General features: G+C 38.4%; 1 protein-coding gene across 2 annotated transcripts in view; it reads right to left on the reverse strand.

The window, feature by feature from the left end:
- Positions 1-13,113: 13,113 nt before the first annotated feature.
- Positions 13,114-23,686, reverse strand: part of LOC115449904 — a 149,700-nt gene continuing 139,127 nt past the window's right edge. For both annotated transcript variants that reach the window (XM_037443049.1, XM_037443045.1), the window contains 5 exons: positions 23,183-23,305; positions 22,678-22,857; positions 21,178-21,276; positions 20,634-20,761; positions 13,114-15,308 (listed from right to left, as the gene is read on the reverse strand). In XM_037443049.1, coding sequence (XP_037298946.1) covers positions 15,201-15,308; positions 20,634-20,761; positions 21,178-21,276; positions 22,678-22,857; positions 23,183-23,305 — 638 coding nt within the window. In that variant the 3' untranslated portion in view covers positions 13,114-15,200. The remainder of the gene's footprint in view (positions 15,309-20,633; positions 20,762-21,177; positions 21,277-22,677; positions 22,858-23,182; positions 23,306-23,686) is intronic.

Here is a 23,686-nt window from a genome sequence, read left to right on the forward strand (position 1 = left end):
GGACTATTTTTACTGGTAATGAATGAAACAAACAAGCCTAATAGTCAGCGAAACTAATCAAATTTTCAAGTATAGCATGGCATTTTGAGCGTCACCCTAAATAAGATATCCACTATCATGCTATACTTATCTCTCGTAGATGTTAATTGCCGATGATGATGATCATAATGCCTAGTAATTTCGCTGGATATAATGTCGTGAAAACCAGCAGTGGCGAAGGGCGACATTTTCCAAAAGGGCACCCCACACAACAAAAAGATACTACTAATAAGCATTAATCCAGTCTACAAATCATTCTAATGAAAATTATCTTTTACATTATGAAAAGGAAGCCGGCAAGAATCGGATTAGGGTTCAAATATTACGTAACGCAATTTAGGGGGAGAGGGGATCTTGTAAAACGTTACGATGCGTAACAGGGGCGGGAGGGGGCTTTCATACAAAGCGTTACGTAACATTGTTTTATTTTTAAAACAATAACAAAGGTATTTTAGCGACTTTCCGGTGTTTTGCGTGAAATAATTGTGAATATTAGAAAAATTGTAACTTTAGAGTTACATAACTTTTGGAGGCAGGGGAGCGTACAGGAAAATGTTACGGCGCGTAACATGCGGAGGGTGGTGGTATCAAAAATCTCGTTACGTAATACTTGAACGGGCCCTCATATAGACCCTTTGCTACTGCAAGCCAGTGCACTGTAAACAACATATTAAATCATTTTTATATACAACGTCTACCTCAGAATTATGTTGAAAAAGTCCTGGAATAATAAACTCTATTGCATTGTAATTTAGAAATACGTGAATCATTCACAAATTCATCGAATAAATTACGATAAAAACATATTGTCACTACGATTTGTTTTCAATGACTTGCATCATGCGGAAGTATGCCATTAAAAGTCATCGAATAAAGTAGAGTCAAATAAAGTCATGTCGTCACTATGAATCTGTTTTTTCAATTACTCGCATAATGTAAGTCACAAAAAAAAATATTTTTTACCTTTTCTATACGCGTATTTGAATAAAACTACAATAAATTGCGTTTTAAATTTATGAATTAAAAAATTCTATGATTAACGAATGATAAATAAATGCATAACCCTTGGTGTTTTTTTTTTCGAATACATCCCCCCTGTTCCCTAGAAGCAGAAGTTCAACTAATACATTCACATTTCGCCGAGCGTACATACCTCACGAGAAATAAACGCAAACGAGCCTATCGCTATATCGAGCAATTCCAATCCCAGGTAACTCATGTTTATAAAATGATAAATCACACAATTCGTAAACCAGCCAGGAAATCGAATCCTGAACCATATTTTTTATAAATTGGCAGTAATGAGACAATATATTAAAATTTACCACATCAGTTTCACAAATAGATTATATTCGGAAGAATAATAAGGTCTTTAAAACATTTTTCATAATTAAATTATATTTCGTAAAACATTAGTCACTAGGCATTGGAATTTGTAATATATATATATTTAGTATACAAGGCTTACCTTCAGTTACCTCTCTGCCTACCCCCAGGAATGCAGTTACTAATATATACACTGAAAGACAACGCTCATTACAATAAATTCGACGACAATATTGGACGAACATTTATACGAGATATGTTGATACCTACACATTGACAATGATTATGTTTAGCCAACTCAGTACAGCGTAGACAATAAAAAAATATATAGTTGGGAACGAAACGAGCGCTATGTGAGCAGCGATCGCAACTGGCAACCGTCGCAACGGTCGCGATCCCCGCCCTATTCTCTAACTAACTCTACAAAAAGACTAACACATTTTATTATATATAATATAAAGTTATGAACATATGTTTAGTTATACATCGTCGCGTAGTGGCGCGTTTTGATATATTTTTATTACAATTAATAATTAATAATAAAAAAAAGGCAAAAAATAACTATTACTATTGTGGAAAATCACACAGCTTAGCTTCTACGCAGGCTCGTCTCCGACTCCGCCAGGCCGCTTCAATGGCTGTGTCAGAAACTGCTTTTTTGCCAATGTCAGAGATTATAATCTCTGATAATGACAGCTAACATTTTTTTTATTGTGTAAGTGATTATTTAGATTTGGCCAAGTACAGCTTTACTATTTAACTAAAAGTGTGCTCTATCATAATCAGAGATGCTTATCTCTGAAATTGGCAGAGACATTATTCTCTGCCAGTGCCAGGGCAATATACCTCAGTCTATGCCAAGATGGACAGCTAAATATTCATTCCGCACATCGAACACGCATTTTTAACAATCTATTAATATTAATACATTAACTTTCTACAGAACGTGTAACGCGCAACAAATAACGCAACACTGTATGGAATACGAAAGTATGTTACACGATCATGTTGCATTACATGTTGCGTGCTTATTTAACAGGAAATCTTCAATACATGGATACAATGTTTATGTTACATGTTACAGGATATGTTGCGAGTACACATTACGCGTAACAATCATTTTATTATAGTAAGTGTGTTTATTTTTGTGTTTGGTTACATATAAACTTATGTTACGTTACATGTAATGTTGCTCGCGTGTTACATTCAAAATCGATACACTCATAAAATACAAACAACATTGAGATACAAATATTGTTACAAAGTTATGTTACAAGTTACGCTGCGGGTAACTGTTGCGGCACATCATTATTAACATTCATATTCCCGTAACACGATCCGTTCCAGCAACAGCTACGCGCAACGTTACAAATCTAAAACATTAAAAAAGATTTCTAATAGATATGTGCTAAATTTCAACACCTTATTTTACATTACATTTAGGGATTACAGAGTGGGGATTAGAAATAAGTTATCCCCTAAATTAAACCCCTTGCACGTTCTAAAATAACTTTCTAAAATCGTAGAAACTTACACGCCGTAGAAAAAGGACAAGTCTTTAGATTTTAGTAATATGTCAAATACTTTTTGATCCGCGAAGGGACGGTCAAATACCACTAGTAAACGTTTTCATCAGAGTTTCTTCTTTCCCAATTTTACGCAAGGATTAAGAATACTAAAAAATTATATCGACGGTTGACAGGCAAATGTCTTAAGCGACATTTCTACTTAACACGCTGATGTCTTAAGCGTCATTTTTACTTAACACGCTGATGTCTTAAGCGACATTTTTACTTAACACGCTGATGTCTTAAGCGTCATTTTTACTTAACACGCTGATGTCTTAAGCGACATTTTTACTTAACACGCTGATGTCTTAAGCGACATTTTTACTTAACACGCTGATGTCTTAAGCGTCATTTTTACTTAACACGCTGATGTCTTAAGCGACATTTTTACTTAACACGCTGATGTCTTAAGCGACATTTTTACTTAACACGCTGATGTCTTAAGCGACATTTTTACTTAACACGCTGATGTCTTAAGCGACATTTTTACTTAACACGCTGATGTCTTAAGCGACATTTTTACTTAACACGCTGATGTCTTAAGCGACATTTTTACTTAACACGCTGATGACTTAAGCGACATTGTTTTCGAAAATTTTTAACTACGTTAAAAAAGCATAGAAAATGAGCTGATTTAAAATATTTATGAAATATAATGTCGCAGAAAATGTCGCTTAAATCAATTAGCCTTTTAACGGTCAATATACGGTCCTTACAAATAAAGATAATTGCATAGACGTTCCAAGTGATTCATCTCTATCTTCAAGTAATTTTTAAACACATTTCTATTCGAATACAATTTTTACATTGATACATAAGATGGTGTCCCGTTCGTAATAATATAACCAGTAGTATAACTACATAGTAAAGCTCCTTAGCGAATTAATTGAATGTTGTCCCGCCTACTGATAAACCTGTATACATTATTTGCTTACGGCACCGCCCGCGTGAAAGATTTTCTGGATAAAGGTGCTGCTAAATATATTGCCGGGTTAGGCCCATGTCCTTCCTAGGGTCTAAAATTATCTCCATACAAAATTTCAATGAAAGTTTTTGAGTTTATCACTTTCCGGCAGGCAGATGCGGCGGGGGACTTTGTTTTATAATATATATTCGAATCAGTAGTTCCTGAGATAAGTGCGTTCAACAAAGAAACAAACAAATTTCAGCTTTATAGATATAACACTAAAATTAACATTTTGAGGTAGTCTGAAGTCCATAGCACTTTGTCCGTGATGTCATCCTATTGTTACTCCTCTGAATATCACGTAATGTTTATTTTTATTTTAGAGTCAATGGTCTCTGTGATATATACTTCATGTTTAAGTTTGGACTTTGGTTTGTATACATGATTCAACCAGCTGTCCGAATAAAGTTAGACAACTGAAAAGTGACTCTATTTCCAAATACAATAGGTAGGCGTTTATCCGCCAATTATTCATACAATTGAAAATTATTATTTTCTAACACAATTTTATTTTGTCAATTACATATCAATTAAATAAGTCATACTACGAAAAAGTAAAGTCACATCTAAATATGATTTTGTGTGTCGAAACGTAAGTGTCAAACTTGATCCAAATGGGTTGGCATTGTCGCGCAACGTGTTGCTCAACATAATATAGCTGAGTCTCTTTAGGACTAGCACAGCGTTAGTCAGTCACCAGAATAATGCAGGCTTATCCTATAATAGGCAGTGCCGGATTTATAGTTTTTATGAGTGTAGGCCACTTTATTTCCGCCGTCCCATGTAGGTATGTTTATATTTGTACGTAGGTTTCTAAAATACTTAATAATTTTCCATTTGTTTGTATTATAGAATGCACTAAAGTTAAATAAACGAATGTTTAATTAAATCGAGTGAGCGTCCTCTGAAATCTGCCGCCCAAAGGCCGCGGCCTATACGGCCTATTTACAAATCCGGAAGTGATAATAGGTACCTCTTATTCGATCAAATCGAACTGTATTCATTCACCGTTATTTACTATGAAAATGCGTCCATTAAGAATGCGCATCACAACGCTGAACTAACGCGATTCGTTTCGGCTGACCCTTGATTCTGCTTTAGTCGACGCTCTCTTTTTCAAGGGATTCCGGAACGTGATTTTTCGGAACTAACGACTATGTTATGACGCTTTCGATTTATATTAAAATATGACTGTGTAGATGTCATCAAAATAACTTGACCGAGTAGGCGTGGCCTAAGCGGAGTGAGAGAGAAGGAAGTTGCCAGATATCCATTCATTATGCCGCTCCGTGGTGACCCTGCGAAATTCTACAGCGATGGGTCAAGTTTGCCGACACATATATTTGGTATTACACTGTGCTAATATTTACTACGTGTGGTTGTCATCGAGCTACATCGTATATTCACATGTTTCCTGTGGCATATATTTCTTTCTTTTTTTTCATTGCTTTGAATGACGAGACGAGCTTGCCGTTCGCCTGATCCAAAGCGATACGACCGCTATAAACAATAGAAACACCATCCAACAACTGGAATTATAAAGTATTGTTTGGTATTCCACTTCGCTAGTCATTCCGAGACATGGGATGTTAAGTCTCATTATGACCAGTAGTTACACTGGCTTCAATGTCCTTCAAACCGGAACACAACAGTGACGACACACTGCAGCTTGGCGGCCGAAATAGACATTGCGGTGGTACCTACCCAAGCGGACTCTCACATTTGAGAGATCTACCACCACTATAATTTATTCGTATTTTTTGTGTAATAAAAGCACAACACTCGCGCATTTTCATTGTCTGAAAGGTCGGAGTGCCGTATACTTTAATAGGATTAAAAGAATCCATTCGCCACAAGCATTCTCAATATCATGACGCATGCTGCATTCTCCGAGAGTGCAAAAAGATAAATCCTTCCCGTATATTACATTCTACACTAAATATAGAGGAAAAGTGGAACAGTACTCAGAATTTTGATTCACATTTTACATGGCGCCAAACTGAACGCGTCATGGAAAAAAGGAAATTGGTTATTATTACATCACGACGTGATGAATGCATTTTAAACGAAAATATTATAAATAGATATTGTTAACCAGACGAGAGCATACATGGAACGCGTCGCATCCATGACGTAAAGTTCCATTGATGCGCACGCGCATGCTACGTTAGTTATCTTCACGTTGTATGAATGCAAGCGGGATAATGTCATACGGGGATTCACAGCTCTACGTAGAGATGCGGGCATGACGCTTTATTCGTACCAGGCTTGCGGTATTTGGCGCAGGCACATCTCTACGCGAAATACAGAACTCCACGTTGGCGAAGTAAACTAGGTCTGTGGTGTTACCGCTGATCTCCCCACAGCCAGGGAAAGAACACAGCTAATTTGACAAAGAAATGGAACCGCGGATTACATTTGAACCATCATATTGATACATATTTATGTTTTTAGACTTCCTGCCTCAAAAGGAAACCTTATAGAATTTCAATGTTTCCCGTTTGACTGTCTGTCAAGGCTAATTTATATCAAAAATTACGCTCACTTTCATCCGAAAAAAATCTGAGAACCGTATATATGCACTTAGGTGAGCGAGTCTAACGCGCATATGCCAAGATATTTCTTTAATGGGACACCAAAAACTACCGCGCGGTCACTCACCACGTAATATATTACACGTAGCATCTTTTACACCACACAACGATCAGTTTACAAACAAACAGCACGCGTGACGCCATCTTGAATTATGAATGCGGTGCGCGCGCACTTCCCGCGATCCCTTGACGACACTACTTACAATAATTGTTTACTACGACTTACGCAAGAGGTCATTTATTACAAACAATGCTTCAATTAAAGAATTTGAACTTGACGCGGATGTTTCCAATTAAATGTAAGTAAACATTCGCGGCCTTAACAATGCTGTGTCGACGCAATCGGGAAAGACATTATGAAGGTAAACAATATGACGTCACATACACACACGCCTTTTGTCCTCGAAGAAGTAAAGGCGCAACTAGTACATAGACTTTTCTATATCAACGGTTAAAAGCTAACTGACGTAAGAGACATTTTTTGCGACACTAAATTTCATATTTAAAGTCAACACTTTTTTCTATGTTTTCTTTTTAACTTAGCTAATTTTTTTTTGAAAAATGTCGCTTAAGTCAATTAGCGTTGTAACCGTCAAAATGTTATCGATATTTTTTTTTTAATTCGAATTACAATTTTCAGTACGTTTCACCATGTGATAGGGGCCTACCCGGGCTCATGATTGATTCCGGGTCACGCGGCAAATAATTTAAATATAGTGTTGCCATATTAATGGATTTACCACTAAAACTGGTAGATTAGTCCCCATTTTTTAACAAAAATATTGGTTTCAATAGCTAATGTTTTTAGTAGATTTGTTAAGTCAGTAGGAGGAGGAAAAGGAAAATCACATAATGCAGCAAAGATTCTATTGCAAACTGAATATTACTATCTAAAAAAATCTCGTTAAGAAAGGCCAAGAAACTACTATTCTTGCGTCCAAAAAATATCACAAGAAAATCATACTTTTCGTGAATTTCTGGTGGAATGGCGGAAAATATTAGGTACTTTCAGTGGCTCCTAGTGGTTTTTTAAGTCACTTTTGGGGGTCGATAAAAAAGAGTTGGAAACACTGATTGAATATGTCAAGATTATCTTAGTGAACTTATTTTATGCAGTTATTCATTAATTACGCATAGAAACTGTGAAAACCTGGGAACTGCTTTTTGTTTCGTCCGGGGCCTCGCGTCGTTTTTTTTTTCTTTCGAATGTGGCTCTGCGTCTTTTAGCGTCGCCACTGCTTAGTCAGATTGACCCCGATTTATCGTAATCAACATTCCCTCGAATTTTCCTATATTCTTTAGTTCCGTTTCGTGTTCGTCGCGACGCGTACCTTTGCGACAATGCCCATGCGCATTAAAATTTGCTGTGACGCGAGGGTTTCCGTACATGTTTTCCTACTTACAAGTTTAAGTAATTTAATAAATCCCCACAAGCAAACTCCGACAAACATTGCCTAAAGCAAATAAATGCATTTTTTTATACTGCACTGCACCTGATGGTAAGTGGAGTGGGGTCCAATAGAATGACGACTGAATAGTGATGATTCCTCCTCGATTGTCCACACAATCATGCCGGCCTGTTGGATCCGGATATACACAGGCTGATCCCGGAACGCGACACTTACGTGGGCTACTATAGCGGGTATCATCTCCTTTAATACGGTGGTTGCTAGACGGGCGGATATAAACAGCAGATTCGTGAAAAAGCCGGCAAAATCTGTTTGTCTAAGCTAGTCTTCAAGCCGGAACCGATTTTGGGTCTCATGAATATGACTGAAAAGATGACATTTAATTAAAGTGAACTATATTAAGTTTTTCGGCTGAAGTGTTAATATTCGTCAATTTATTGCTTTTTTATCTATATTAATATTATAATGAGGAAGTTTGTGAGTTCGTTTGTAGGTTTGTAGAGGCTAAGGTCTAGAACTACTGAACCGATTTTAACTATTTCACTGATAGAAAACTACATTACTCCTGAATGTTATAGGCTACTTTTATCCCGAACCATTTTGGACGGAGACGTGGACAAAAGCTAGCAACCTTTAAGTATAAATGTTATCTTGATATCTATTAACAGTAAAACATACAAGAACAATAACTTTACTTTGTATGAATAAATCCCTCCTAGCCGAATTTCGACCACAGCGGCCAATCTCAAAGGAGATCAGTACGCAGGAGATATTATAGTGCACAAGTATGTGCAATACACAAGCACTCTCTGTTAACTCTCATTGTTCGGTGAGACGACAATCTAACATGACCGGAGAGAGATCAGGCGCGGGACCATTGGCTTTACATGCCGAGGCACGGGGGTATCACACCGACTACTTCCCGACTCCGAGCCGCGACCGAGTAATTTTAAGATGGAAAAACCTAGTCACAATTATTTTAGGCTCGACACGGGATCCGAACCCAGTCTTTCGGTGCACGTTACGTATATTATACCTACACGTGAAGCTATGAAGTCATTGTCGAATGAAACAAATGTGTTATTTTCCCTATTAAAAAATTTCTACGAAATGCCCATCATAGGTGACATGACTTAATAATGACACATGACTTTAGTTATGACGTAGTCAGGGATTTTTGGGAAGTGAACAGACGGGCCGGCATAGTAACTGCGATTTAGCGATGAAATGTCGTTATTCATTCGTTTTGGCCTTGTTTTGACTTGGCCTGAATTTATAGTGTTAAAAAAATGTGAACCGCTAAATATTTCATAGAATATAAACATTGAAAACTCTTGGTATCGTCCTTGAAATAATTTTTTTTACGGATTTTTCCGGGATAATATTTAGCCTACATGCTAATCTAGGACATAGGCTATCCGAGTGCCAAATTTCATCCAAATCCGTTCAGCTGTTTCTGTGTTTACTTCTCACAAACATTTTCCCAAACTTTCGCATTAATGATATTATTAAAATATTGCAATTAAATCAAATGATTTTCTTTCTATTTTTTCATGAAATAATTTTATGTATATTTTGAAATTAAGTGGGCCATCAAGGGAACCGTTACCTTATTCGTTTTTAGTACAGAGAAATGTTTGTTCTCTGTTTTTTAGGGACATGACAAAGAAACCCTACTGTACTTGATGGTAAGAGACTCTCCCGCCCTCACACCCACCCCTACAACTCCTGTAAGCCAGGATCAGCAGTGGCACGCATTATGACACCGAGCGGTGAAGCTCGGCGAGTCTCAGGGAAAACTAATATGTCATTATCCCGCAACGGAATCCATCAAATAGAAAGGTAGGGACGAGTTGGAAATATTAACTGTCCACTTCCCTACAGAGCAACGCGGGTGACAAAAATATTAAGACCTAAGAAGGCGTTTTAACCTCAAGGATAGGGACGTTTACAACTAGATAAGCTAGTTATAAGGCACCACGGATAAAATTAAAAGAAAAGGGCCCATCACATGAGCTGTTAGATTTGATTACAATAGGCATGGCAAAAACGCCGGAAAGCACGGAAATTCCGTCTAGTCTCAACAAGGTCCATGTAGTATACAACCCCAGATGTTATTTGCATACTGTTTAACATGATGTTGCGCTCTTCATGCCAGAGACTGCACTCTCAACTACCCAACAAGAGATTACGCCTCGCCAGTCGACACAATTATGCCGGACTGTCTGAACTAACCCTGGACGACCGCTATGGCGTATTTACCTTGTACACACTGCGCTATTCCAGCAAATATCCTTCCACCATTACATACGTATATATCAACGGTTGAAAGTCTAAATGTCTTAAGCGACATTTTTTTGCGACAATAAGTTTCATACATATTTAAAATCAGCATGTTTAGGACGACCTCCGACCCGCTGGTCTGAAGAATATCGTCGGACCGCCGGTGGACGCTGGATGAGGAGAGCGGAGGACCGAGCAACGTGGCGCGCGTTAGGGGAGGCCTATGTTCAGCAGTGGACAGCTGTAGGCTGATGATGATGATGATGTTTTTTAACATAGTTAAATGATTCGAAAAAAAAAAATGTCGCTTAAGTTTCAACCGTTTCAACCGTTTCAACCGTCGATATACGTTTATTAATAAGGTAAAAAATATAGTAAACCAATATCGTTTCGTCGCCTTCACACGTGTCCTGGCGTACGTGAGCTCGCCGCGTGACGTCACCGTGACGTCTCACCACGTAACGTAAGATAACTCATGTTTCATAATTGCATGCTGGAATTTTCTCTACCACATAGATGTAAAGTGATGTTTTGTGTCACCTAAAAATGTGTTGTGTCCATATTTTTTTTTAGCTAAGATGTCGATGTTTTTGCTATGTTAGAGGCAATGCTATCTGATTTTTTAACAATATAAAGTACACAATGACAATTCGGACTACAATTTGGTATTGATCAAAACTTGCTGAGACGTTAGAAGTTAATAGCTATTTCACAGTAACAGTCAAGTAACTATTACTTTTGTCAGATCATTCTTTATAAATTAAATCTATAATGTCACTATCGAACTGTCATACAAAGACTTAGAAAAACACATTTTTTTTCACACAAAATTACTTCATGTGGAGATCTGTAAACCATTTATTTAGATTCTATTTTTTTTTTTATTGCTTTAAATGTCGAAACGAGCTTGCCGTTCGGCTGATGGTTAGCGATACGACCGCCCATAAACAGTAGAAACACCAACACTTTGAACTACATTCATGGTATTCCACTGCGCTCGCCATCCTGAGACGTGAGATGTTAAATCTCATAACGTCCAGTAGTTACACTGGCTACAGTGCGCAAATTTATAACCAAAGTTACTATTATTTTTATCAACATAATATTTGTGTGTCAACTCTAGGGGCTTTTACAAAACATAATATTATTATTTTGGCTTCTATTGCTAAAGACCAGCCATGTGTACAAAGTGTTAATAAATAAATAAATAAATATTATGATTTAAAATCTACAATGTACAGACATCGGCCTGTTACATTTTTATGATATGTAAACGTAACAGGGGCCTTATTCTCTATCCCGCACGTTATTTTGACAGTGCGTAACAAGCACGTAACACAACGCATCACGTTTAGGACTATAGAAATTTGGCTTACAGAATACCATTCCACGCACATTCCTCGAAGATAACACGACACGGCCGCGTTACGCGTTTACACTATCATACAGAATAAGGGCCCTGAACGGATACATAGATGCAAGCCAAACACCACGCTATATTCGACTTTGTTGACGCGTTGCCATGACGACTCATTTATACCACAAGCAAGACGAATGTGTTACACCAGCTTATCTAATCGGCCTATAATCCCACGAAGTTTAGAAACAAACGATCTAACTAACTGAATTGCGGTTTATCGAATAATATAATTGCGCGAGTTGACGTCACTAGGATTTTTAATGGGTTCGTTCACTAATCACGTGATGTTTTAGTGAATTTTAACCCGCCTGCCCCCTGGTGATATGTGGTGAGATTTTGGACTATGCCTCCCAAAATAAGGTGAGTATATTGAATTTTCTTGGATTAATATTTAAATAGTTATCTATTAAATTTTTTGAAAAATAAACATCGAGATAATAATGTCCAGACAGACACTAACATAATGCAGTTTGTAATAAGTTGTAGCGAAGCGCGGGAAAAGCGTTGCTAGGCAACGATGAGTCAAAGCTCACGCGCCGCTTTTTGGTTTGGAAATCGCGCGATCAACGAAAATAAATACACGTCATATCTCATTACCACCTTTGTTGATATTTCGTTATTTCCGATCCCCCCTTTCGACTCACGTATTTCATGGACGGCCCTAATGGCGGTAACCGAATAGAGCTCTTAGCAACAGCACTTAATTATTGAATAATTTTGCCTCAGAGGAAATACAAATTGAGATATAATTAACCCAGAAATAGACTCAATACACTGGTATCGATTGCGGTCGAATGAGACTAATCATTTTCCTGTGCGATGGCAAATGAATCTTCCATACAGCCATGTACGTGACTAAAATGTTTTAATCTGATTGGTTACTGGTCTTTTCAACCCTGTATTATATACTGTCCCACTGTTGGGAATGTACCTCTACTACTGAGAGGGATTAAGGCCTTAGTCCACCACCACCTAGTGCGGATTGGTAGACTTCACACACCCTCAAAATTCCTATAGAGAATTTCTCAGATATGCAGGTTTCCTCACGATGTTGTCCTTCGCCGGTAAAGCAAGCGATAATTCACAAAGAATACACACATATTTTTTTTAGAAAAGTCAGTGGTGTGTGTCCTTTGAATTTGAACCTGCGGACATTCGTCTCGGCAGACCGTTCCACAACCAACTAAGCTATGGCCGCTTGCGGTTATTGGTAAAAACCATAAATTATATTTCCAAATATTTTTTTATATGGATCTATCAGTAGCGACCGATCCATATAACACGATTATTGCCGACTTCCCTTTCGTAATTTACATAAAATATTATTATTTACTATTAAAATTAAATTATTTTTCGTATTTTATCGCTGTTTTAATATTTTAGTTTACTCTTTTTTTAGGGAGAAAAGTAAAATATTAAAAACCGCGATACAATCAGATAAATAGTTTAATTTTATTGTCTAACATTCACGTAAACATAGGAAATCATTAATATTTACTAAGATGAAGACTTTGTGAATTTATCGTTCGCTTTAACGGTGAAGGAAAACATCGTGAGGAAACCTGCACATCTGAGAAGTTCTCTATAGGAATTTCGAAGGTGTGTGAAGTCTACCAATCCGCACTAGGCCAGCGTGGTGGACTAAGGCCTAATCCCTCTCAGTAGTAGAGGAGGCCCGTGCAGCAGTGGGACAGTATATAATACCGGGCTGATATTATTATATAACATGAAGACTCATTTTATCCTCAAAAAGTAGTGGGGCGTTCATTGTAGGACGGACGATCGAAACCGCGATCAAAAACTAGTACAATATCTATACTTATAGAGAGGAAATGTTTGTCAGTTTGTTTGTAGGTTTTTAGGGGCTTATCTCTGGAACTACTGAATCGATTTTGACAATATAAATAAAATAAAAAGCTACTTTCACACAGACGGAGCCGCGGGCAAAAGCTAGTAAAAATAAAGCTGTAAGGCAGTGATGGTGCACTTTTGTCATTTCAAGTGATATTTAATTCGTTTTCACCAACGCTCTACATTTAGTGGACTCCTAATTTATATTGCTAGGGTCTTAATGGCAAATTTACAATTATTGGATATCATTGGGGGACCCTAAAAGTACAAAGATGAAGAACTAAAATCCAATACCCCTGATTTATTTTGCTGGGGCCTTCATGGCAAATTTACAATTATTGAATATCATTGGGTGACCCCTAAGGTACCCCTAAACAACGAATGAAGAACTAAAATTCAAAGTAATATTTCAGTTGAGTTCAGTTTACGACGCCTCTAAGTCAGGGGTTTGGTGAAAACGAACATTAAACGCGAAAACGTAAATAATAATTGTGGATATCCTCAAAATGTAAACAATTCTAAAAATCATATACTTCATATCGTTATTCAATGATTTTGATCATATAATTAACTCGGATCATTTTACACAGAGACCTAAGTATAAAAGAAAGGTTTGGCAAAAATAGATAGAAATGTTGATATTTAGAATGTGTCAAAAACGTCTTCCTTTTTATAATTTGTGGCTCAAACATTAAAATCTGCACTTAGGTCTTTATAATTCCACCCCCTTATTACTAGACGTTATTTATCTAAGGATGGTACATTGCTGTGATAACAAGTCTGTTTCTCAGCTTTGTTTATCTGACAGCCAACTAGATTAGTTGTATCTCAATATTAGCCAATCACAACGGCCCTATGTCTACGCACTGCGAAGGCTGCCATGCCATCAGCACTGAGAAACAGACTTGTTATCACAGCAAAGATAGAGCTTAGATATATAACATCTATGAATAAGGGGGCTAGTCTTTACGCAGTTATACATTGTCATGTTTAAATTAAGTAATACACGTGCGCATACGCCATGTTTACATTGTCAATACAATTCCAACCTTATGTAATTGATGCAGAGTTGAAAATAAATATTTTCGTTTACTAATGTCATATAAGGTGTCATGGATCATGTTTTAAGGTCAAATATTAACTTATCTAAAGGTCACATACATGGGCGACCCAGAGGAGACAGGAGAAGGCAGTCCCTTAGAATATTGTGTACACACTAATTAATTAACCCATTTAGCATCGCAATGTTTGCTGGCAAACATGACAGTTATATGACATTACGCGTGTCACGGAAAAATAACCTTAATATGTAGTATATAAGAAGGTTATATTCCCGTGACACACGTAATGTCATGACTGTCATGTTTGCCGGCAAACATTCCGCTGGTAAATGGGTTAATATACTTGTGTTGAATTAGACTTATAAGAAAACCCAAATTGATACCTGAAAGAAAAGTAGCTACCCCCCTCCACCTTCCTCCTCCGGCCGAGAATAAATTACATTCAGCTGTCAATAAATTTATACGGAGATAAATTAATATAAAATATCCTAACAAAGTATATTTTTGGTGCTGACCTTACGCATACCACATGCGACACGCCAAACGCGACCTTACATGACACGAAATAAAATCCACTTTCCTTGACAGCTGCGAATATGCGCAAATAGCGACCTTAACCGACAGGAAATAAAATCTATTTTTGACAGACGAGAAAGTTGAGTTTAAGGTTTGTTACGCGTGTTTAACGTATCTTGGGTGCTGACCGGTCGTTGCACTGTTTGTTGCGGCGCAACGTTGCGCCGCGCTTGATCTGTTCCATGAGCGACGTGTGACACACGCGAGGGTCCGGCTGTAACAATAATGATGAAGTTTAACAAAATTATAGGGAGGAGGAAAATAGATTTATTTTTAAATTATACTATTTTAATTGGAGTAAAATATATTACGTGTTAGGCAGTTTAATTTAATAGGTATTTGTTTGTACTCTAACGCATTTTATGTAAGCAGGTTAGTTTATATATTTCTTAATATATTTTTATTTTATAATGTATATATGTTTTATCTGAAATAAGGTTTATATTCCCATGACATGGTCCACTAGAAGCACACCTGCCGACCATTTTAGTTATAAAAGTCGTGAGTAAGCATGCACATGTGAGCCAACCCATTCATGATTTCAACAATTAAAAAATACAATTCAGTGTGTAATTCTGAACCGTATGACTGCTAAGAGGAAACAAATCAGTTTTTATAAATAAACGGGAAAATACGTTCGCGTAATGGTTGCCGTAATAAAGAACGGCACGCACGGGAAAACCCCCTCATCCAAATATTAAATAACATTTTCAGGATTAGGTACTTTACTTGAAACATTACAATTTCTCTTGGGTCAACTTTCATAGGATAAACCGGAACCCGTCTCTCGGACACTTATGGTGCGTCCCGGTGATATATGAATAGTGAAATTTCCGGAGTCCCAAACACCCCCTTGTCTATTGTAGTCGCTATTCCTTTCTTTGATTCATTCACACATTCACTCATTCATTCATCATCCATCGGCAGTGCATGATTGACCAAGAATTGTAAAATCTTAATCCTTTCTTCATATCTTACTAATAAATGAGAGCGTTTGTAAAATTGTTTGAGTATTCGTTTATTTCTTAGAAGTAACGGCGAAACAGCTGAAAGGTTTTGAATAAAATTAGGCACTTGAATAGTATTGGCAAAGGGTGAAATTTTTAAAAAGTATTTTTTTCACGTGGGAAATAATGGAATTTTTTAACCAGAATTTTATTTATTTTATAAGATGGCACTATGAACACAGTGATTTATAAATAGGAAAGACTTTCATTTCATAATCATCACACACACACAACAAAATTGGCCATATGTTAATCCAGGCCGTGATCTACCCATGGGTCAAACTACTCAGCGGTTACTGCATTTTTTTTTCTAACCGTCAAACAAACACTCCCTTTTATAGTATTAAGAAAGATGTAAAATATTCTTCATGACGTCATTTTTGTTCATATGCGGTCTTGACCAACAGACAGGTTTGCTCGTCTCATCATTTTAATAAAAACAATAGTCACTATACCTACGTCTAGAACAGGTATGGCGAACCTTTATTGATTAACATACCATTATAAAAAAAAATGTATGAATCTTCCTAGCCGAATTTTCGGCCACGGCGGCCAATCTCAATGAAGATCAGCCTGGTAAGAAGGAGATATTATAGTATGTATGTAGTGCACAAGTGTGTGCGCAGTACACAGGTGCACACTCTGTTCCTTCACTCTTATAGTTCGGAGAGACGGCAATCCGACATGTTCGGAGAAAGATTAGGCGCTGGACCAACGACTTTATGTGCTTTCCCAGGCACGCGGGTACACCAACTCCCTGACTCCGAGCTGCGACTAAGTAATGTTTTAAGATGGAATAATCCAGTCACAATTATTTTGGCCCAACTCGGGATTCGAACCCAGGACCTCAGCGCTGTACTCGTACTCGTTCCGTGTACAATTACAACTACGCCGAGGCAGAAAGAAAAATAGAATGTGATGATAACTTGCCATCAAGGGCTGGCCTTATCTATCCGAGTAACTCGTTTTTAGCAACCTATTTTACGTCCCAAAAAAGTTTTCGGTTGGCATATTATATGCATGCCCGAATTCTCTCTCGTATCGCCACTGGCACGCGTGCCAATGGTTCGCCATCTCTGGTCATATAGTGCCAGCAGTATTTGTAAATGCGGTTTATTGTTACACTATGAAACATTTTACCACAATTGGGTGACAAATTGAATGACAGTAACCAACAAATATGTATACGTATGTCCATTGTCCAACTTCTCTTCCTTATACTGACAAATATTTAGAACGAAAACAATGGCCTGCATTGGTGACGTAGTCGTATGACGTTGCGACTGCAGCGCTGTTTCGAGTTTGAGAAGAGGAAGCGAGTACTAACTTCATTGACTAAAGATGAAGCTCAGGAAAAGTAAAAAAAGAACATTGTCTGTTATTTACAGTGGACATGCAAGCAGTTTTATAAGCCCCAAAATCAAATGTAAGCGTACTTTGTTACAAAACTAAGCTCCAAGTGCATAACTTTACTTTTACAATATTATTTTTATTCCAGAGTTGGGTGTATACATGGGTGCCGCCATTATTTTTATGGAGGTGCATCTACATATACACACTATAAGTAGGTACTAATGTAATATGAATAATTAGTTTTTTTTTTTTTCAAATAAAAATCCCGCCTGTATTTGTATATGCTAAATCATAATAAAAGCTCCGTGGTCGATAGTTCCAATTCTTTTTTTTTATAATTCAGGTCCCCCTATCCAGAACGAGGAATCTTTTGTATTTGTTTTTTAATTTTTATTATTATATTTTGTCATTTACTCGGTAGTTCCAATTGTCATTCAGTGACTTATTTTTATTGTGATTTGTTCCTGACAGGGGACCTACACGTGCACCCCTTGCAATCACCTCACGGCGCCCGCGGGTGAATATATAGGCATTTTCTGTTCAGTACTAGTCGGAGTGTGGAATTTGTGTGCGATTTGGCGATAGACTCGCTCAATATCGAGTCATGGAATGGAATAGACATGGCGAAAAGCGGATCGACTACTTACGTCTGCCTTCGAATAACATGAGTGTATGTTAGTTCCATGGTGACAAATCTATTGATAATAAATAACATTTCTTCCACGAAAACGCACCTCAATATTTTCCCTAGTCATTTGCAGTGTCAGTGAACAGTATGAGCGCACACGCACACTACGATTGATAGCGTCAAGGAAAGGTCAATACCGCGTAAATGACAAACACGTTACAATTAAAATTGATACTTATTGTACGAAACTTTTGAATGATAATCGTATAACTACTGTTTTATGACACGCGGTATTGCACTTTCTTGAGGATATCCTTCGTAGTGTGCGTGTGCGCCCATGTTGTTAGCGCACACTATAAGCTTCTAGGGAAAGTAGTGGGGCGCGTCTTGGATGGTGGATGAAATCATATACCTAGTCTTGCCATAAATATTGTAATAAAGAAAAAAGAAAATTGTTAACTGCAAATAACATTTATTACTTTTACAGTGTGTCAGTTTAATACATAAATATAAAACAATTAAAAATATAAAAAGCTTATTCGAAGTGGTCTCCATTGGCTGCAATACAGTCCTTTAAACGATGAGGCCAGTTATCAATAGAAGCACGCACTCTTTCCATGGGAAAATTCTTCACTGCCAATCGTATAGATTGTTTTAGGGACTCCAAATTATCATGGCGTTTAGAGCAAGCTGTACTCTCTAAAACTGACCACAAATCATAATCCAGCGGATTAAGATCGGGACTAGACGACGGCCAGTCTTCAGCTCTGATGAAGTCCGAAACGTTCGATTCCAACCAAGACTGCGTGGACCGAGCTTTATGACCCGGCGCCGAGTCTTGCTGGAAGGACCATACTTGGTTATTGAACATGGTGATGTTAAGGGGCTTAACTACCTTCTCAAGAATGGTATCTTGATACACTTGTGCCGATGTTTTGATACCTTTTTCACAAAAATATGGCTCAGTCACTCCTTCATAGCTAACACCCCACCAAACCATCACTGAAGTCGGATAATGTCCACGTTGCACTCTGTCGACTAATTGGGAAGCTTCCTTAGAGCTTTGAGCATAAATACGGTCATTTTGTTTGTTAAAATGTTGCTCAATTGTAAAAATTTTCTCATCCGTAAACAAAATTTTTCTGTGACCTCCCTTTGCGTACCGCTTCAGTAGTTGTTTCGATTTTACCACCCTATTCTTCTTTAAATTATCAGTTAAGAAATGGCCAGTGCGTCTCTTATAGGCTGCAAGTCCTAAGTCATCTTTTAAAATACGCGACATGGTTCTAGGTGCTATCTTCATTTCCCGAGATAAAATCTTTTGCTTTCGGACAGGATTTCTTCGAATTCTTTCCCTTACTGCTTTGACCACCTTTTTCGTACGAACACTACGTGGACGGCCAGATCTTTTCTGTCACAAACAGAGGAGGTCTCATTGTACCTATTAATAGCCCGGTACACAAACATTTTACTAATACCAAGTGTATGGAGAGTTTTAAAAATTGCATTTGGCTCCATACCTACTTTGTGTAATGCTATCACAGCGATTCGGTTCTCTTTATCACCCCACACCATTTTAATATCGCAAAATATTTTACAATGTATTGGCGCCAAAATGAGAAAACACAATGAACAATCGTATAAAAATGACAGATTCGAAATTCAAATGTAATATTTTTTTATAATTAAGTGTAACAGTATTTATGGCCAGACTAAGTATATTGTACAAATATTTGTGATCTCACACATAAACATATATTATATAGACACGAACGTCTAAACAAACTATTCGTTCAAAATCTGAACTAAAATGACAACCAAAGCGTCACTGTTATAACCTGTTTATTCACTTGAACAACAAATAATTTTACTTATCTGACTAATATTTTTTATTCAATACACAGACTCGTGTTCTTATAACATGAGCGTCTCTCCGTACACAACTATAAGCTGTCAATATTGACCATGCCAAGTCAGTTTGAATGGATTGCAGTTCAATTCAGTTGAACAAAGTGAATATTCGGAACGACAAATCTAGTACGCAGTACATATATATCGATGAGCTCACACTTTCCTATCAATTAAGGAAAATTAATTCGGCATGTTTTCGACCACAAATTCTACGCACGCACCTTTTATCTCCCAACGGGTGGAGTGAGACGCAACTCGCGCACCTAGTTTTCATGTCGAGTCACTCATCAAGTTCAAAATGTGATGGGGATTGAGTGATTCACCATTTCGGACACAAATTCCTTTAGTATTTTTATTATTTTAAATGACGAGACGAGCTTGCCGTTCGTCTGATAGTAAGCGATACGACCGCCCATAAACAGACGAAACACCAACACCTTGAATTAGAAAAACATTTTTGGTGTTCCACTGCGCTCGCCATCTTCAGACGTGAGATGTTAAGTCTCATTATGTCCAGTAGTTACACTGGCTACAATGTCATTTAAACCGAAACACAACAGTGACTACACACTGCTGCTTGGTGGCAAATATAGACATTGCAGTAGTACTACTTATTAATAAAAAAAATGAAAAAAATAACCTGCGCGTGTGAATTGATCAGGTTCCTGACCGTGCTGGCTCGTGTCGAGTCCAACTGCCGTCTCTGTTGCTGTATGGTGGCCGAGAGTTTGTCCAGGAACGCCGGCTGCACCGCGCCCGGAATCGTTCCTGTGGGATGATGATACAATGAATTATTGTAGAAAATCCCGTTTTTAACATTACGGTATTATTTTGTCGACAAGCGTGGAGTAATCTCTCGTCATTTGATATAATTGTCATCAGGTGCAATGGAATCAATTTGCCATGCATTATATATCTTACATACTACTAAGATACAAGACTTTCCTCTGGATAAAAAAAAATATCTTATGAACTTTTTTTATAAAATATTTTTACTTTTCACTGTGTTATTGATCTAAAAAAATCTTTTCATCCTTTTTTTTCGTTTTTAGGTACGTTTTTTTTTTACGAAAAACGTTGCTGCTTACATTCTAAAATATGATTGTACCAAAAAAAAACGTTTTTTTTGTTTTTTTTTTTTATTTTATTTTTTGTTTCGTTAAAGCGATATCGTAGTAACGTACCCTTCCCCTTGTGCTCGTGCGCGACATGCGCGCGGCGCGCGGCGCGCGGCGACAGCTGCGGCGAGCGCGCCGCGCCCGCACCCGCTCCGCACACGCCCGCTGCACACACACACACACACATGACACAGCGTTATTATGGAAGCCTTGACTATTATTAATTTATTATTTCATAGCTTTATTGTACACCATATACATAGCAGCGATAGCCTAGTTGGGTGCGGAACGGACTGCCAAGACGAATGTCCGCAGATTCAAATCCCAAGGGCACACACCTCTGACTTTTCTAAAAAATCATGTGTGTATTCTTTGTGAATTTATAGTTCGCTTTAACGGTGAAGGAAAACATCGTAAGGAAACCGGCACATCTGAGAAGTTCTCTATAGGAATTTCAAAGGTGTGTGCAGTCTATCAATCCGCACTAGACCAGCGTGGTGGACTAAGGCCTAATCCCTCTCAGTAGTAGAGGCCCGTGCTCAGCAGTGGGCAAGTATATAATACAGGGCTGATATTATTATATACAAAACACTGTGCTTAATATTAAAACAATGCAGGAAGTACAATTGGCGGTCTTATCGCTCGAGGCAATCTCTTATAGACAACCATTGGATAGAATAAGAGAGAATGATGAAAAGGGTAGTCTAGGGCGTACACATTAGCTAATACTACAAAACTAACAATATTTTTTCTAAACCAGAACCGATAACAGAACCCATCCGTGATAAAAAGAAAAACTTTTTCCAGCATCGGTTGTCATAAAAATATCCCAATAACTACGCGAAAGTTACGATAAAATATGCGCACGCACACATAATAGTAGTAAAAAGGTAAGACAAGTGATCAAGGGGCGCGCGGTGCGGTGGGGGTGGCGCCAAGCGGTACAACCACCTTAGTCGCCGGCTAGCTGTGACGCGTGCGTGTGTCACGTCATCGCTCGCGGCTCGCGCGCATGTACCTACGTCATCGTTACCCGTGGCTCGCGCGCACGATAACGACTATTTATACATTTCCAAATGTCCAATAATCAGGAGTACTATGAAATGGTGACAGTGTAAATATAAAGTGGATAAATCCTGTATGAAGCTCGCAGGCTTTACGAAACGGAGAGCATCCCATCCTTACGTGCCCTAGGCCAGGGGTTCCCAAACATTTTCTTCTCAAAGTCCACTTTAACTCTTGGTCTCTCGTGGCTCGCCGGCGAGCCAAGACAGCTACATGACATTTGCGTGTGTCACGGGATTATAACCTTATATACTACATAATAAGGTTATTTTTCCGTCACACGCGTAGCTGTCAATGTTTGGCGGCAAACATTCAGCTACCTGTACATATTTGAAAATAAAATTTTGACAAGTCATGACGGGTTAAAATTTTTCATCTGCTCTAATATGACCACGATCGCTCTGTCAAGAGTGTATGACTACGAAGAAGATTGTGTGTACCCCCCGCCCCCCGCCCCCCGCCCCCCGCGCTGTGAGTACAGTGAGTGTATGAGCGACTGACGTTCCACGTGGTGCCGGTCGGCGCTGTGCGAGCGCGCGGCGATGTTGCGGCGCAGCGCGAGCGGGCTGAGCGCGTCGTGGCGCGCGAGCGACATGCTGTTGAAGCCGGCGATTATCTGCGACGGCTGCGCGTAGATCGTGTTGCTGTGCCCGTACTTTTTGTCTTGCTGCATTTTAAAGCCTGCGAACAATTTATTTTTTATATTTTTTTTTTACCAAATTTACCATGAGTACATATTTCCTTATGAACTAAAACAAATACCGCTTAGATTGTAACATACAAATAAAATAAAAAAACGCAGTGATAAAAGAGGCCTGCCGACAGATTTCTGACTCCGTCCCCCTCCCCCTACCGTAGGAGACGGGACGCACCAGGCAGCACTGCGCAGGGGCGGCTAAGGACGAAAACTAAGACACTTCGAACACCAAGGCTGGGCCGTAGTAATACAACACTTTCTCCGCGAAATAAAAACAAAAGCGGTACTATAGATAATGTCGCATCTTACCAGTCTGTCCATAATGAGATCCGTTAGATACGCGCGGTCCGAAGCTAGAGAATGTCGTGTCGCTGTAGCACGGAGTCGATGGACTCGACTCTTGCGGCGACCCTTTGCCCTCAGCGTATATACCTGAAATATACAGGGTGTTGCGAAATATGGGTGTCCTAAAATTTTTTGTTGTTTCACATTATGGGTATCAAAAACAATCCTAACTACAAACCGCTCCCTAGTTGCCATTTGCCACACTGACGCGTGTGAGTGCTTGTGTGTGTGTGCGCGTGTGTATGGGAGTGTGCCCGTGCGTGTGCGTGTGTATGTGAGTGTCCGCGGGCGTGTGCGTGAGTGTATGCGTGTGCGTGTGCGTGTGTATGTGAGTGTGTATATGCATGTGCGGGTGCGCGCGTGCGTGTGTTTTGTTTGGTTTGCTTCTTGTCCCCTTTTACAAGAAACCTAACATATCTTACGAGTTGTAAGTATGCCCTTTTGACTACCCGCAAAAAAGACAAGCAC

This window comes from Manduca sexta, chromosome 5 (assembly GCF_014839805.1).
Source record: "Manduca sexta isolate Smith_Timp_Sample1 chromosome 5, JHU_Msex_v1.0, whole genome shotgun sequence".
Taxonomy (NCBI): Eukaryota; Metazoa; Arthropoda; class Insecta; order Lepidoptera; family Sphingidae; genus Manduca; species Manduca sexta.